The sequence below is a fragment of the Leptidea sinapis genome, chromosome 1 (assembly GCF_905404315.1).
Source record: "Leptidea sinapis chromosome 1, ilLepSina1.1, whole genome shotgun sequence".
In the NCBI taxonomy this organism is placed as follows: Eukaryota; Metazoa; Arthropoda; class Insecta; order Lepidoptera; family Pieridae; genus Leptidea; species Leptidea sinapis.
In genome coordinates this window covers 23827084-23842908 of record NC_066265.1, presented here as the reverse complement: position 1 = coordinate 23842908, position 15825 = coordinate 23827084, and the positions used below count along the sequence as shown (strand labels likewise).

Below are 15825 nucleotides of genomic sequence, written 5' to 3'. Positions count from 1 at the left end.
AATTAGCTTATTAGATCGAGCATAATTTTTAAGAAGACAGGTGTTAAAATCACCAATAATTATAACGTAAAAAAAATCAAATTGTTTAGATTTACAAGAGCGACATCTCAAGTCAATTTCCTAATATGCAAATATTGGGGTTGAGCATGTACTGTAAAGTAGATCCTGTAGATGAAGCCACAACCTGAGAGTTGAACAAGCTAGTTAGCTCAGTTGGTTAGAGCACCGGCACGTAACGCAGGAGTTCGTGGGTTCGAGTCCCGCAGCGTTCATAAAATTTTGTTTTTATATTTATATTTTTTTATATATAGGTTATCACTTTAAAAACATAAAAAATTGTTTATTATAACGTGATCATAAATAGGAGTTAAGTCATCTAGCAGCTTCTCAAAGGATTGGAAATTATTAACATTCCTAGATGAACTATAAAATACACCCAGTGACACTTTTGTATGACAAAGTGTTAGCTCTATCGGTAGATGCTCGGCCACATTAGCTGGAGGTGATTGAGTCGATATACTAACAACAGCGTAAGGTATTTCAGATCTTAAGTAAATTGCGACACCATCATCAAATCTTCCAATACGGTCATTACGAATGAGGCAGTAGCCAGGGACAGAAAAATTGCTAGATGGAAGAGAAGGCTTGAGCCAGGATTCAGATATTAAGAGAGCATCAATGTTGGTTGATTCAAAAGACATTAGTATGTCAGGTAAATGTGCCGGAATACTTTGAGCATTTATGTGTACTGCATTGAATCTTTTTGTATTTAGCGGCGGAAATAATGAGAGAACTGAATTCAAAGGTAATTTAGATGTCCTAAATAATACTATAACATCATTGAGTCTATATGGTAGATGCATCCTCAACTAAAGTGAGAAGGCTTTCATCGCTATCTGTGGAGGAAGAGAGGGAGGTCCACCTCCTGTTTTAAACAGGCTGCCACGTTCATTTGCTCGAGTTTTATAAGCATAACTTATCTTTTGTAATGAATTTCACGAAAAACGTATTCCCAAAATACAAAATCACAACAATCACATTCGAAGACACTGACATGGCACTGACTGAATGGACTTCGGATATTGTCACTGTAAAAATAACCGGTCAGTTTATTTTATTCATTGTTTTCAGACAACCATGGATTTTCCTGCTGATGGATTCAATATATTAATTAAGTCTTATGATTTTTTACAAATAATTTATTGATATCCTGTCGATTATGAACGTTCAGCTCTAAGCTTATATAAACGTGTCCTTAGCTAAGGATATCAAAAGTGATGTCTCTGGGATAGAACTCCTTAGTAGATAAATGCATAATTACCTATGTACTCCTTAGAGAGATGAGATGAGAGAAGATAAGAAACGACTATGAATGCGGCGGTTTTCTATTAACTTCACATTGAGTATACTTAGTTCCACATAGCATAGACAGTTAACGTTAGAGTAATATACTTGGAGATTTGTGAAAGTTTCATTTTGGTAGTGTTTATAAAGAGTCCTACACTATCTCTTACGTAAGTTAGCTGTTCAAACATCTTGCAACAGATTGCAAGCCTCTTAGGTCTTTAGAAATCAGAATTTGATCATATAGGAATCAGCGATGAATAAAATAAGCAATTCTATTTATTTTTATTTCTTAACAGGCATAAAGGGCATTTATTTGCTCAAAATTGATTCCTTAAGAATTATTTTTTATGTTATTTCTAAAATACTAGATACTACTACCGCTTCGGAAGCAAATGGCGCTCTGAGAGAGAAGAAGCTGTGCAAGAAACTCTCCCATCATTCTTTTTTTGCGCTCTTTGTAATGAAATATACAATATTGTACAGTCATTGCTATTGCTATAAAACAATCATAATCTAGTCCCAGGCTGTCGGATCACTTAAATATTCAGCTGTGGAGCAGTAGGATTTACGAGAGAGCCATTTTTTAATAAAACTGACCAGTGGCTGGGAAGTTATTATAAAAGTGTACACATTTACCCTTTTTACTTTATTACCTTTTAGTAACATAAAGGCCTCACAGGTGACATTTGGAGCGATTGCCAGCGAGTTAAATAAATGAGAGCTACAACTGTGACAGTTGTCTGTGACATGCAAACATGTTTGTCCTTCTTTTGAAAAATATAGTGAGTCATTGAAATGTAAGTATCGAATAAATACCCGTATATAGTAAACACTTCGCCCGATATATCATTATTCTAAGCCTTGTCACAACATAATAATTAAGACAAGAATAAGTACTTAAAAGTACTGGAGATTATATATTCCAATATACCATAGACAAGGTTATTATCATTATTTCTGCAGTTGATACATAGTTTATGAACCATAATATTATGTTAAAATAGAAAAAAAATCTATGAAAAAGACCACAGTATACAGGATGGATTTTTGAGAAATGCGGTGACGGCCAAGTCGGAAACTACGAGACTTGGAGAAAAGTCGTGAAAGGAGTCATGTTCTCGATTTATAAGAAAACAAACAACTGCATATTTAGTTTTTTTTAAATTTCTTGAACCCGAATGATTTTTCAAAAAAAAAAAATCAGCCTCTATTATTGAGAGCCTCTCATTTTTAGTAATACATATCTTAGCAATACCCGGACCCAGTCCATTGGTCCAATTATTATTGGAAGAATTTTTTTTTTTTGATGAATAATTCGGGTCGATTTCTGTCAAGTTAAAGATATTTTGAAAAACTAAATATGCAGTTATTGGTTTCTTATAAATCGAGGACATGACTCCTTTAATGACTTTCCTCTTAATCTCGTATTTTTCGACTTGGCCATCACCGCCCTTCTCAAAAAACCACCCTTTATACCTACATTATATTAATGAACTGTCACATAGTTTAATATGACATTTAACAGGAATTTGAAAATAAGCCAAGTATCCGTTTCTTATTATTTATTATATATTCGTTAATAATGTGAAAACTGATGTAAATATTAATAAAAAATTATGAATTTAATGTTGAAAATCAAAGAGAGAAAAATTAAAATAAAATATGTTTGTTTGCATAGCGATTAGTCATTATTTTTTCAGTGATACCAGCGCAATAAATAAAAAAAGGTTTAACTAAATTTATACATTTATAAAATAATTTCAAACAACAATAAATTTCTTAAATTTTTATAATTTAAGAAGTATTTTACGAAGTATTTTTACTATCTTAAATTTTTATATTTTACCCAATATTTAATAAAGTTGAGTTTCTGAGAATTTTTCACGCCAAAGAACTATATTTTTTTCCAAAGAACTATTATAGCGACACGTAACAGTGGGAGGCTCCTTTGCACAGGATGCCGGCTAGATTATGGGTACCACAGCGGCGCCTATTTCTGCCGTGAAGCAGTAATGTGTAAACATTACTGTGTTTCGGTCTGAAGGGCGCCGTAGCTAGTGAAGTTACTGGGCAAATGAGACTTAACATCTTGTAACGAGCGCAATTGTAGAGCCGCTTAGAATTTTTGGGTTTTTCAAAAATCCTGCATTGCATACCGTTCCAACGAGAGAGAGAGAGAGAGTTCCAAAGATAATGTGGCAGTGTAGCACAATATAAGTATTAAAATGACACGCATGAAGTCAATATCAGGTAGCATAAGGCACTTTATTCACGGACACTATGTAATCTATATATTATATCACTCCTGTGCAGTTTGTTGTGTCGCTTGTACCGACATTCAGAAATAAGTTAACTATGAATATGTTTTTGTGGCTCAGCTTAATTCCCGTGTTGTTTTATTGCATTTTCCGACACAAACGTAGAAGATTATACAAATATGCATCTAGTGTTATTAAACATAAGGAAGATCTTCCTATAATTGGAGTAACTTGGGCATTTTTAGGATTTACCGGAGGTAAATGTATAAATTTAATTTTAGAACTCTTATTTTGGTCAATATTTTTTTCCAATTCGAAAAAGCGCATTTATTTTTTTAGGGTTCAATTAATAACATATGTACAAATATGTAAGTTTTAAAGCGAAAAATTTTGTGAGCTAATAACGCTAAGTAGCATATTATGTTCTATAGTAAATGGTTAAAAAAATTATTAAAAAAAATACATTTATCTAAATTTAATATTATAAAAAGGAAAAATTTGTGTTTTCGTATGTATGTTTATAATGATTTCACATAAAAACTACTGGACCAATTCCAAAAATTATTTCACCATTATAAAGCTACATCTCCACTGAGTGACATTAGCTGTATTATATTAAAAAAAAATAGAGATCCTTTGTAAAAATGCAATAATATAACCAAAGGTGTGAAAATATTTGTCATAATAAATCTGTCATCGCGTGCACTGCTGGAACAAATGATGATAGAACAAAAAAAATGTTCAACAGTATTATAGAAAGTATCAATATCTACCAAAAAGTCAGCAATACCATATGTCCAACTACTTTATTAAAGCTAATATAACTACTTTTTCAAATTTTAGAAGTTGATAAAAGTGCCGACAATTATCAAACCACATTATTCATACCTCTGTATAAATCATTATCCTATAAAATGAAGAACATTTCCATGCCTGTAAAATACATTTATTAACATCTGTACAGTGCATTCAAAAGATATAACGAATTTAAAAATGTCAATCTAAAGAAAATAAGGCAATAGTAAAATAGTAACTATATCTGACCTAGTAGACTTTCCACTACCACGACATCGGTATATACGCGAGTAAAACCGTGAGGCATTGCTAGTATTATATAATTACGATTATTATGTTTCTAGTACACTGAATTTAATCTACTAAACCATATATAATACTCCCGTAAGCTCGACTTTATACCTATACCATCGTGTTGAGTATCCACAAATTTATATTCAAGCTACTTTTTGATTGAAAAAATAAACTACCTTTTGTTTTAGACATATTTGTGAAATTGCAACAATTTTCAACATTTACATCACAAAACGGAGGCTTGACCAATTGCTGGTTGGGGCCCCATCTGTACTATAGTAAGTTAACCCTTTTTATTGGATTTCGAAATCATATTTTTATTGGAATGGCAATTTGTGGGCGGCCTTTCAAAATAGTATTTAGACGTAAAAAAGAAATAATATGAAAGCTCTCACTTATGTCAAAAATATAGGTTCAAAGATGCGTATTTTTGACATTAACCAGCACCGAATAGTTGAGATCTAATGAGAATAAGGGGGGAAAACTCATATCCATTCATTTAAATCAATATTTGAAGTTTTAGCACTTTACATTACATTTAAACAATTTATGTATAGTGGCAAATAAGTAAAGGTATTATAAAGTAGTATAAAGGTATATAAACATTTATCAACTTTAGAAATAAAATCAAAAGAAACACCTAAACGAAGTACCTAACTAAGAAGTACCTAAACTTAGATAATTTATACGTCTAGATAGAGTCTCTTGATGTTAGACAACCGATGAAAACAGGCCAGGTTAATTACTTTAGTGTGCGTAAAAAGCCTTCTCTTCATGTCTTACACACTTCACATTAGATCTCAAACAGAGCAAGCAACTTTGTACACCGTAAAATGGCACAATTATTTATAGACGGTTTGTCAGCTTTTAAATAGACCATTCAAGTTAAAAGCTGTCTTTCGTTACTGAAGTGCTATTAATACATTGCTATTTTGCATATCAATTTTATATCATTTTCAAAGCACACTTTGTAATTTTGGAAACCGAGAACACAATATTTTCTACTCATGAAGATTACTATACTTTTGCTTTACTATGTTCCATAGTTTTGATTTTTTCTGCTATGTCTAATATCTATAAAAGCATACGACAATTTAAGTTGTATTTAACTAGTTGTTAAATGCAGTCATTACAGAGCCGGTCAAGACTGAAGCGGTTTTAAAAAATAATTTGGAAAAAGACGAAACAATTCGCTTCCTCCGCGCTCTTGTCGGCAATGCCAGTATATTTGCACCGGGTAAGCAATCAAATACAATTTCTTAATAAAGTAGAATTTTTAATCACTTTTCGTTAACTACCACTCATTCGGAAATCTATGCTACGGGCTTTTCTTTTTGTTTTAATAGAAATTTGTTGCTGCAAAATTTATCATTTAAAAAGCCTCAGAGTGATCTGCCCATTCCCAATCTGTGGTACCATTAAGAAAATCATTTATGTTTTAGTAACCTTTTCTACATAAACGTTTTTAACAATTCTTTTGAATTTTGATACTCATATTTTGCTATGTACATTCTCTGATATTATCTTATAAAATCATTTATATAGCCCAAAAAAGGTGTTACTTACTCGACTTAACTTATTATGAGTTCATGTTTGTTATTATTTACCAAAATTATTTTATGTGAGTTATAACATTGTTTGTGGGATATTAAATTATTAAAGAAGAAAAGCACACCTTTAATGGAAGAAGCAAAAATAAACAATATTTTGATAAAAATAAAACTGATACTCCCATTAAAAATAAGAAAAGAGTATTAAAATATTATTTATACAATATAGATATAGATATATACGATACTATCGTAAATATAAATTTTGCAGTTTTTTTTTTATTTTGCAGTGCCAATCTGGAAGCCACGACGAAAAGTTTCAGTGCCAGCGTTCAGTCCAAAGATAATATCAAACTTCGTCAAAATATTTATTGTCCAAAGTGAAAAATTAGTAACAAAGCTTGCTCAAAGAGCTGGAACAGGCGACTTCGAAATTTGGCCTTTTCTCAACGCATACAGTCTTGATGCTATTTTGGGTAACTTTATTATAATTTTATAGCTCGATTTACCGGTACACTCTCTACCGTTTCTAATGCTGATACGAGGGCAGCACTGAAAATTTCGGGAATCAAGGAAGTGACACAACATTACTATTTAAAAAATATGTATTTATTGCTTTTCGAAGTATTCTCCGCGAAATTTGACACATTTTTCCATACGATGGAACAAATAATTGAAGCAACCATTCCATTCGGAAGTTGGGTTCTTCAAAATGGTCGTTTTGTAGGCGTCCACAGCTTCTTTAGGTGATGAAAATCTCTGACCATGCAATTTATATTTTATTTTAGGGAAAGTATAGAAATCATTAGGGCTTATAATTCTATGTTTTCTTGCTCTAAAAACTCTTTTGTTCACACAGCATCAACGTTTTGTTTGGTGACTGCGTTTTTGGATGACCTTGACGGGGATCATCACTGAGCTTGACACGTCCACGTTGAAATTCAGCAAACCAGCGATAAATTGTGGTTTTGGATGGAGTTTCATCACCAAATGCAGAAATCATCCGGTCAACACACTGTTTTTGTGTTAAACCACTTCGAAAGTCATAATAAATCATCGCTCTAGAATTTTCTCGAGTCAATTCCATTTTCTCAACGACTACACAAGTTTGACAAGACCTTGTGACAAGACCGAGAATCTTTTTTTAAAGAAATAAATGGTATTCGATTTTTAAAACCAAGGAGTTTTCAATTAAAAAGATTTAAATATGATAGGAACAGTGGAAATATTCCATTCCCGATACTTTTAGTGCAGCCTATGTATGTGACACGGTGAAAATAACATAATGCTTCAGGTTACTCTCGCAAGTGCATGCTTATATTTGTTTGAGGCGAGTTTAATAATACGAAAAACAAATTTTGAAGTTATACTTCTTTAGGTGCGTTATGTTTAAAAATATGAGAACTGAAATTTTAAGATGCGCGTGCATTCCTGTAACACAAAAGTAACAGGTTGAAGTTGGATCCTAAAATTTTAAGCCTTAAGCCCATACAGTCGTATTCATTATTTAATTGTCAAAGCCAATTTGCAAGTTTTTTACAAAATTGTTCTTTCTAAAAACGTAGAATAACACGAGGAATAAACCATTGTAATGATTTTTGCTTCGTTAGGCCAAAGAAGTATAACTTCTATTCATAAGTACAACAGTTTTTTTTTGTTCAATACGATTAAAATCAGTAGATTTATTTGATACAATCAGAGTACTGAATTACGCGTGTTAACGCGTCATTTTATTAGAATATTTCTGTCATAGTATATTATTTTTTAAAAACCATACTTTATAATTTAATTCATTAATACTGACAATATCATGCCAATTATTTGAACTGATTTTAATTTCTTAGTATTTGTAAGAACTTTTTTAAATGGTAATAAGGGACGATACGAGCAGGACTTTCAAAAACTCAGGATTCTTGAAAAACCCAAAAATTCTGGGCGGCACTACAACTGTGCTCGTCACCATGAGACATAAGATGTTAAGTCTCATTTGCCCAGTAATTTCACTAGCTACGGCGTCCTTGAGACCTAAACACAGTAATACTTCACGGCAGAAATAGGCACCGTTGTGATACCAATAATCTAGGCAATCTGTGCAAAGGAGCCTTCCACTTACTTTATGTTTCGATTTTTCAGAATCTGCAATGGGTGTTCAAATAGATGTGCAGGATAATTGTAACAATGAAATACTCACTGCTGTTAATACGTCATTCAAATTGATCTGTGAAAGAATATTTCGTGTTTGGTTCTGGCCGGATTGTATTTATAATTTTTTTCCCCACCAAGCAACGCTAAAAAGGTCTATAAAAATTATTCATGATTTTGCTGATGAAGTAAGTATTTTGTTTAAAATATAAAAAAAAAATTCTTACATGTTTAATTTTTATTGGTTATTTAAGTTTATAATCGTATTATTTAGATTATACAAAAGAAGAAGCTGCAACGCCATAATGAAACAAAATCAAGTACTCAAGGAGAATCTGGTAAGATATAAAAGCGCTTACATAATTAACAAATATAATGATATAAATCAATGTTATGGTAAAACCAGTAATAGAGACTTACAATTTTCTTTTGCAATCTTCCATCAAATACTCTTAAATTAAATTATTTACTAATACGGCTTTACTCACCTTTTTGTCGGTGTCGGTACCGACTAGTTAATGGTAACGAAGAGACTATGGTCAGCTTTGACGTGGGGTCTCTTTTCACTAATGTACCAGTAGCAGAAACTATAGATATCATTAAAAAACATTTAATTGCCAATAACATACGTACTGAGTACATGGGTTTAATAGAGTTCTGCCTTACTAGTGGCTATTTCGTCTGGCGAAGGGATTTCTATCTGCAAATTGATGATGTGACAATGGGCTCACCTATAGCACCAGTCGTGGCCAACATATTTATGGGACTGGAAGAGTGCGCCAATAAAACCCAGATACTGGTGGAGACATGTAGACGATGTGTTTGCAATGGTAAACAATGGTTCGCAGAAAAAGAGTAAGGACGCTACTGGACCGCCTCAACAATATGCATCTGAAGATAGGTTTTACTATAGAGGAAGAAAAAGATGGAACTCTCCCATTTTTGGATGTACTAGTGAAACGCAAATCCAGTGGAAGCCTGGTGCATACGTTATTTAGAAAACCCACACATACCAATCAGTACCTTAAAGCAGTTTCCCATCACCTTTCGTCGCACTTGTCGTCTGTACCACGCACTCTCAGAGTCAGAATAGAGACGCTTAGGGCAAGTGTTGGAGAGCAATGGCTACAACTGGCGACAGAGTTATCGACTGGCAAACACGACCATCAAACAGCGGCCTCAACATGTGGAGCGGGGCCCGGGATATCTACCATAACTGAGAGGGGTAACGGATCATATTGGACACCGATTACGCCGTAGATATAGCATTCATTGGACAATTTTCCGCCCCCTGACGCAGATTGGTAGTCTTCTACGATCTCCTTAGGATCGGGACACTCTGGAGAGCCCTGGCGTCTACGAAATTCCATGCGGTGCGGCAAATTGGTGAAAAACAAAGTGGTAAAAAACCAGACTCACTGAGCACATCCGCAGTGTACGTAAGTTAGAGACCAATACCTCGGCAGTGGCAGAGCACGCTCTAAACTCCGACACGTCACATTATATTAGGTTCGAGACGTTGAAAATATTGGCTCGCAATAAAAACTTTGTGTCTCGCAAGCTGCTAGAAGCCATAGAAATTGACCGTCCACCTAATTTTAATAGAGACAAGGATTGGGTTTTGCCACCAACTTGGAAACCTGTCTTACAAAACGCGTCTCGCAAAAAGACCCATTGTGCCGATGATCACGTAGTGGAAATTGTGAGTACATTCTGTGCACCCGTGGACAGCAACAGTGACACAGTGTTAGTGATACCGTGCTCTTCATCAGCGACGCACCCCGCGTCCCCCGCCCTGTCCAGCCGCGCACTACGAGCCCAAGTCGCAGTAAGAGGTGGGACGTTATCGCGAACCCACCACACTCACCCCTGATGAACGATCTCCGAATGGTCCGAAACTAGTCGGTACTGACACCGATAAAAACGTGAGTAAAGCCGTATTAATAAATAATTTAATAATAACTCACGAAAGTTTTAATGACTCTTAAATTAATTAAAAATTATCATAACTTAATCGGTTTCCAAACAAACAGACCTAGTTTTTTAAATTTCACTAATAATATGCATTTATATGCAATTGAGACAATCAAAATAAATAAAGTATACAATAAATTAGATAAGCAAAGGAATCTTGGAAGTTAATTAACGTCTTTAAGATAGAAAAATTTATCTCATTCATTCATTTAAGTTACTGTAAACCCTAGCTGGGGCAGAGGGCATAGGGTATAACGAGCTTTCGCTTACCCGTAATCAAACAGAAATAGTGCAAAATACTTTTTATTCGTTACGTAGAAGAAGCAGGTATAATTTATTTAAAATTCATTCAAACAATATATCTATTTTACTTTTGTGATGAATTAACATTAATACTATGATATGCATTCTCTTAGATCGATTTTAAAAATTATATCACTAGTTGAACGTTAAATTATCACTGAAGCATAAGCAGCATTATTTAATGAAAAATATAGTCATAAGAAAATTTATTTCTCAAAATATTAACTTTATTTTTCATTTCAGGTAAAATTCGGGACACTGGATCTGAAACAACATTTCTAGACCTCCTAATATCTATGTCAGGTGGTGATAGCGGCTATACAGAAGTAGAGCTTCGTGAAGAGGTTCTCACCTTTCTCTTGGCTGCAACCGACACCTCAGCGGTGGCTATGGGATTTGTTCTAAAACTTGTTGGCAAATATCCCGATGTACAAGAGAAAATATATAGAGAGTTCGTATTCCAAACAACTTGACAATATTGTAAGACGTATGACATATTTTTCAATTTTACCGCGAATATTGAATAAAGGGTTTCCTTCTGAACCGACTTCAAAAAAGTATGACGTCAAGTTATTTTACGTTTTCAACTCAGTTTTGCGTCAATCTCCAGTTTTTAAATATGCAGATTTCGTAGTTCGTTATACTTGGGTATGAGTATTATTATTATTTTTAATGTGAATGTATATTTTCACCAGTGGGATGCGCTTTTGCTCAGGATGCTGGTTCGGTTATGGGTACCACAACGGCGGCTATTTTTGTCGTGAAGCAGTAATGTGTAAAGTTTACTGTGTTACGTTCTGAAGGGCGCCGTGGCTAGTGAAATTACTGGGCAAATGAGACTTTACATCTTATGTCTCAAGGTGACAAGCGCAATTGTAGTGCCGCTCAGATTTTTGGGCTTTACAAAAATCCTGAGCGGCACTGCATTGTAATGGGCAGGGCATATCAATAACCATCAGCTGAACGTTCTGCTATTCTCGTCCCGTACTTTCATAAAAATAAATAAATAAATGTTAGAGTCTACAAAAATTCAACTCAATTAGAGCAATTATAGCGTAGGATATTTATACACCAAGAGAATAGAATAGGGAGAGGTACGCAGGTGATTTTAGTGTACCTCTCTCTCTCTTTTTCTCGAACTTGTTGACAATACATGTTAATTGCCAAAACTTGAGTTGGACAAACCCAAAACTTTTTATAACGATTAATAATTGTAACAGCTGTACCTATAACAACCATGCTTGATGCAAATTAAATATGGTCACCGTCATTATCATAATACTGCTTATTGCTCACTTATTTTTAAACTGTTCTTAATAACTTCCTTAAGTTGCAGCCTTCTGCACTAGCACTTATAGTTAAATAAATAACAGGTTGCAAGATGTGTTCGGAGATATGGAACGCCCATTAGAGAAAGGTGACCTTCCAAAGCTACAATATCTTGAAAGAGTTATTAAAGAAACGCTGAGGCTATATCCCTCAGTTCCATTTATTATAAGGAAAGCTGATACTGACACAGTTATACGTAAGTATGTACATCAGTACATTATTATCAAATAATAAATACTTTTGTAGTGACACATAAAATAAATCAATTTGTAGAAATCTCACAGTTAATATTCAATATGATCCCAGAAAATGTACAAAACAAATGTGTGACGAAATTTAAAAGAATTGTTAAAAAGCGTTTGAGTGGGAAAGGTTACTATTACATAAACGATTTTCTTAATGATACCACAGACTGGGAATGAAGCGGACACCCTGAGGCTCTTTAATTATAAATATTTATTGTACGATATTATATTCTTCTTAAGTCTGAGATAGTTTACTTTGGATAAAAATATGTGAATTTGATAAACAAACGAATACATTATCAAGCATGTTATTATTTTTGTTGGTTCGCCAGTAAATTTTGTAATTAAATTATTTCCACCACACATTATAAAATTTTTTAGGGCGTACGACTATCACACGCCCTAAAATTTTTTAGAGCGTCCGACTATTATCTAGAGCAGAGTGCCCATCAAATAACAAGTTGCAGAAAATCAGTACTCCTGTAAATTTTGGTATAACATTGGGATTAAAACAAGTTTTATCAGACTGGGATCAAAGCTTCCAGATTTCATGGTCTACAAAAGCTAGATTACCTTGGAAATAAAAAAATAATTATAGTTAGTAAATATATTATATAATATTGCAGAGATAAACACTTTACAGGTTTCTAATTTCAATTAGCTAAAACTATGATGGACATTTTCTTATCGGATTTACAGCAGGCGATACCTTAATTCCTGAAGGTTCTGGAATTCTGATAAGCATTTGGGGAATACACAGAAATCAAAACATATGGGGATCTGATGCAGATTGTTTCGATCCTGACAGATTCTTGCCTGAACGTCTCAGTGGTCTACATCCGTGCGCCTATATTCCATTTAGTTATGGACCCAGAAATTGCCTTGGTGAGAGTTAAAATCTATATATTTGAAATATCTACATAATATGAAAATAGCAGCTATCAATGAAATGTGTACACAAAAAAGACTACTGGTTTTTATTATATTTTTAGTACGTCACACAACAAGACTGATAAGCGAAAATTACCAACAATCATAAACAACAAACATAATATACCTTTTAGTACTTCACTTTTCCATAATATAAATTATAATTATGCCAAACGCATATTGCATATTCCACACTAAACTGTACCCTTAACGTATACGTTACTATACAAAAAAAAATATTCTTTGTTTCAGGGTATCAGTACGCAATGATGTCAATTAAAACAACACTTTGTACAATCTTACGACGTTATAAGGTTATCAGTATTCCAGAGCCTACACCTATACCTAACATGAGAGTCAAATTTGACATCATGCTGAAAGCTGTCGATGAATTCGTAGTTGCTTTAGAAAGTAGATAATTAATATGAAAATTCTGTTTAATAAAAAATAAACTAAACTAATAAACGAATGTTATTCTTTTTTTATAATCTTGATCCCAACCGGGTTATGCCTCCTGCATCTTCTTACCAGTGGGAGGCACAGGAAGCCGCCTAGATTATGGGTACCAAAACGGCACCTATTTCTGCCGTGCAGCAGTAATGTAACATTCCTTTGTTTCAGTCTGAAGGGCGTCGTAGCTGGTGAAATTATTGGGCAAATGAGACTTAACATCTTATGTCTCAAGGTGACGAGCGAAATTATTGTAGTGTTTTTTTGGTATTTTCAAGAATCCTGAGCGGCAATGCAATGTAATGTAGGGTAGGGCGTATCAAGTACCATCAGCTGAACGTCCTGCTCGTCTCGTCCCTTATTTTCATAAAAAAAATCTTCTTCCAAAACTCAAAATTTTTTGCGCTCTCTAGTCTGTTTTTACCTGCCACTGTGAGAAGGTCATCAGTCCACCTCATTTTGGGTCTACCTCGGTATCTGTTACCTGTGGGACCACTCCGTCTTGTGGCTTTTAAAGTCTACCTTTGGTCTGGGACCCTAGCCGTATGTCCTGCATTATCATTTCATTCTTAGTTCGTTGTCAAGGACATCTGCAGGGTTAGTTTTTTCCCAATTGTTTTGTTATTAATTTTATGTATCTTTCTTAGCCTGAAGATACTTCTCTCCATGGCATGTTGTGTTGTAAGCAATTGATATCTAATATTCTTTGTGTGCACCCATGTTTGGCTTGCGTTTTTCAGGTTTGGTAAGGTACATGTATCCATTACCACCTTTTTTAACTATAAGCTGAAGGATCCTTTAAATATTTCTTTATGTGATCAGAACTTTTTTAATCCTTCACTATTGTTCTTCTTCGTTACTATTAGAGTTAAAGTTGCTGATTTTTGATACAAAAAGTAGTAATTAAACACTTTAGTTACCAATGAGCACGTCCCTAATATATAAGCATCCTCCAGGTGTCTGGCTCCACAAGTCGCGGTTCTGAGCCCGTCTTTCTTTGCAAAAACCATCTCTAACGACCCATTCGTTTAAGCAGCAGATATTTGGTAAGCCAGTGTTGTTATATAACAGTATTTTGAAAGGATGTTTTCTTTATTAGTCTTATTGCTTTGTTGGCACGCTGAGCAATTTTTTTTGAGAACCTACTGAAAGAGGATGAGTCGATTACGACTCATCCTCTTTCAGTATTATATATACTATTTAACTGATCATTAGATCTGTTAAATAACGCTTGCTCGAGCTAACCAAAGGCACAATAGTTGTATTTTGTATGATTAGTTTCATCTTGATGACTTCTGTCGTGTACATAGCAATAAATGCTGCCGATTTGTGGGTCACCAGAGTATAGAGTATTAATTTGAAGTATGTTTTTTAATAACAACCTTGATGCTCCGATCAGCTAAGAAAATTGTTTCAAATTTGATAATCTTCTTGGAAATCCCAAAAGAAAGATTTATAAGAAGTGTCTTTGCCTCACTCGATCGAAGGCCTTTACTATGTGCAAACTAATCACTCACGCCTGTGCCTTAGACTTAACTGCTTCCGTCCATCTTCATGAATGAGATATACAAAAGAATCCGAGCCACCTTGACGGAAATTGTGCTGGTAATCACTGATAGATAAGGGTGATTCTCTAGACTAGGCGATTGACAATCGACTCAATTACTGATGAAAAGGGAATGGGTCGGTATTTCGATATGACCGGATACCTTTCTTCGGAATCACGTACACTAAAGCTGTTTTCCATAATTCTTTGACTAAGTCTAGGGAGGCTGTAAATGATGAACGAATATGCAGCAAATCATCAATATTGATTGCGCAGACGTCAGTACAAAAACATACACGTTTCGTACACTCATGATTTAATTCTTCATCACCAAATCTTAAGTTGACACAACTGCCTACATTCTCTTGAACCAGAGTCACCAGTCACCAGAGGAATGACGAACGCTCCTGGTTACCGGTCTTTTGAAAAGGTGTACGCGGTTTCTTTGTAGGTATCCATGTCGTATCGTCATCGAAACACCGCACAAGGAAGCTCGTGCCACAGCTTGGTTGTACGTAGAACGAAGTTCATTGAAAACCGCACTGTGGAGGAACGCCAAACATCCAGATGATGGGGTTGATATCGTTATTTGTGGCAAAAAGAATTGTTGGGGTATGTGGAACTAGGCGCATACGAACTGTTGGTTGTGAGTAAAAAAATAT

The 15825-nt window shown here is 34.3% G+C and overlaps 1 protein-coding gene across 1 annotated transcript; it reads left to right on the top strand.

The window, feature by feature from the left end:
* Nucleotides 1-988: 988 nt before the first annotated feature.
* LOC126964957 (cytochrome P450 4C1-like) lies at nucleotides 989-13586 on the top strand. The gene is made up of 10 exons (XM_050808315.1): nucleotides 989-1103; nucleotides 4883-4972; nucleotides 5821-5931; nucleotides 6535-6720; nucleotides 8378-8447; nucleotides 9235-9611; nucleotides 10907-11114; nucleotides 12037-12188; nucleotides 12937-13122; nucleotides 13420-13586. Exons 1-10 carry the CDS (start codon nucleotides 989-991, stop codon nucleotides 13584-13586), a joined length of 1662 nt encoding a protein of 553 aa, XP_050664272.1.
* Nucleotides 13587-15825: the final 2239 nt, after the last annotated feature.

Bases quoted from the DNA above. Each gene is read 5' to 3' on its own strand.
- LOC126964957 (XM_050808315.1), top strand. From the start codon at position 989: ATGAATTTCACGAAAAACGTATTCCCAAAATACAAAATCACAACAATC. The intron at 5,932-6,534 runs GTAAGCAATCAA...TTTATTTTGCAG, and splicing joins TGCCAGTATATTTGCACCGG to TGCCAATCTGGAAGCCACGA. The intron at 8,448-9,234 runs GTCATTCAAATT...AATGGTTCGCAG, and splicing joins ATACTCACTGCTGTTAATAC to AAAAAGAGTAAGGACGCTAC.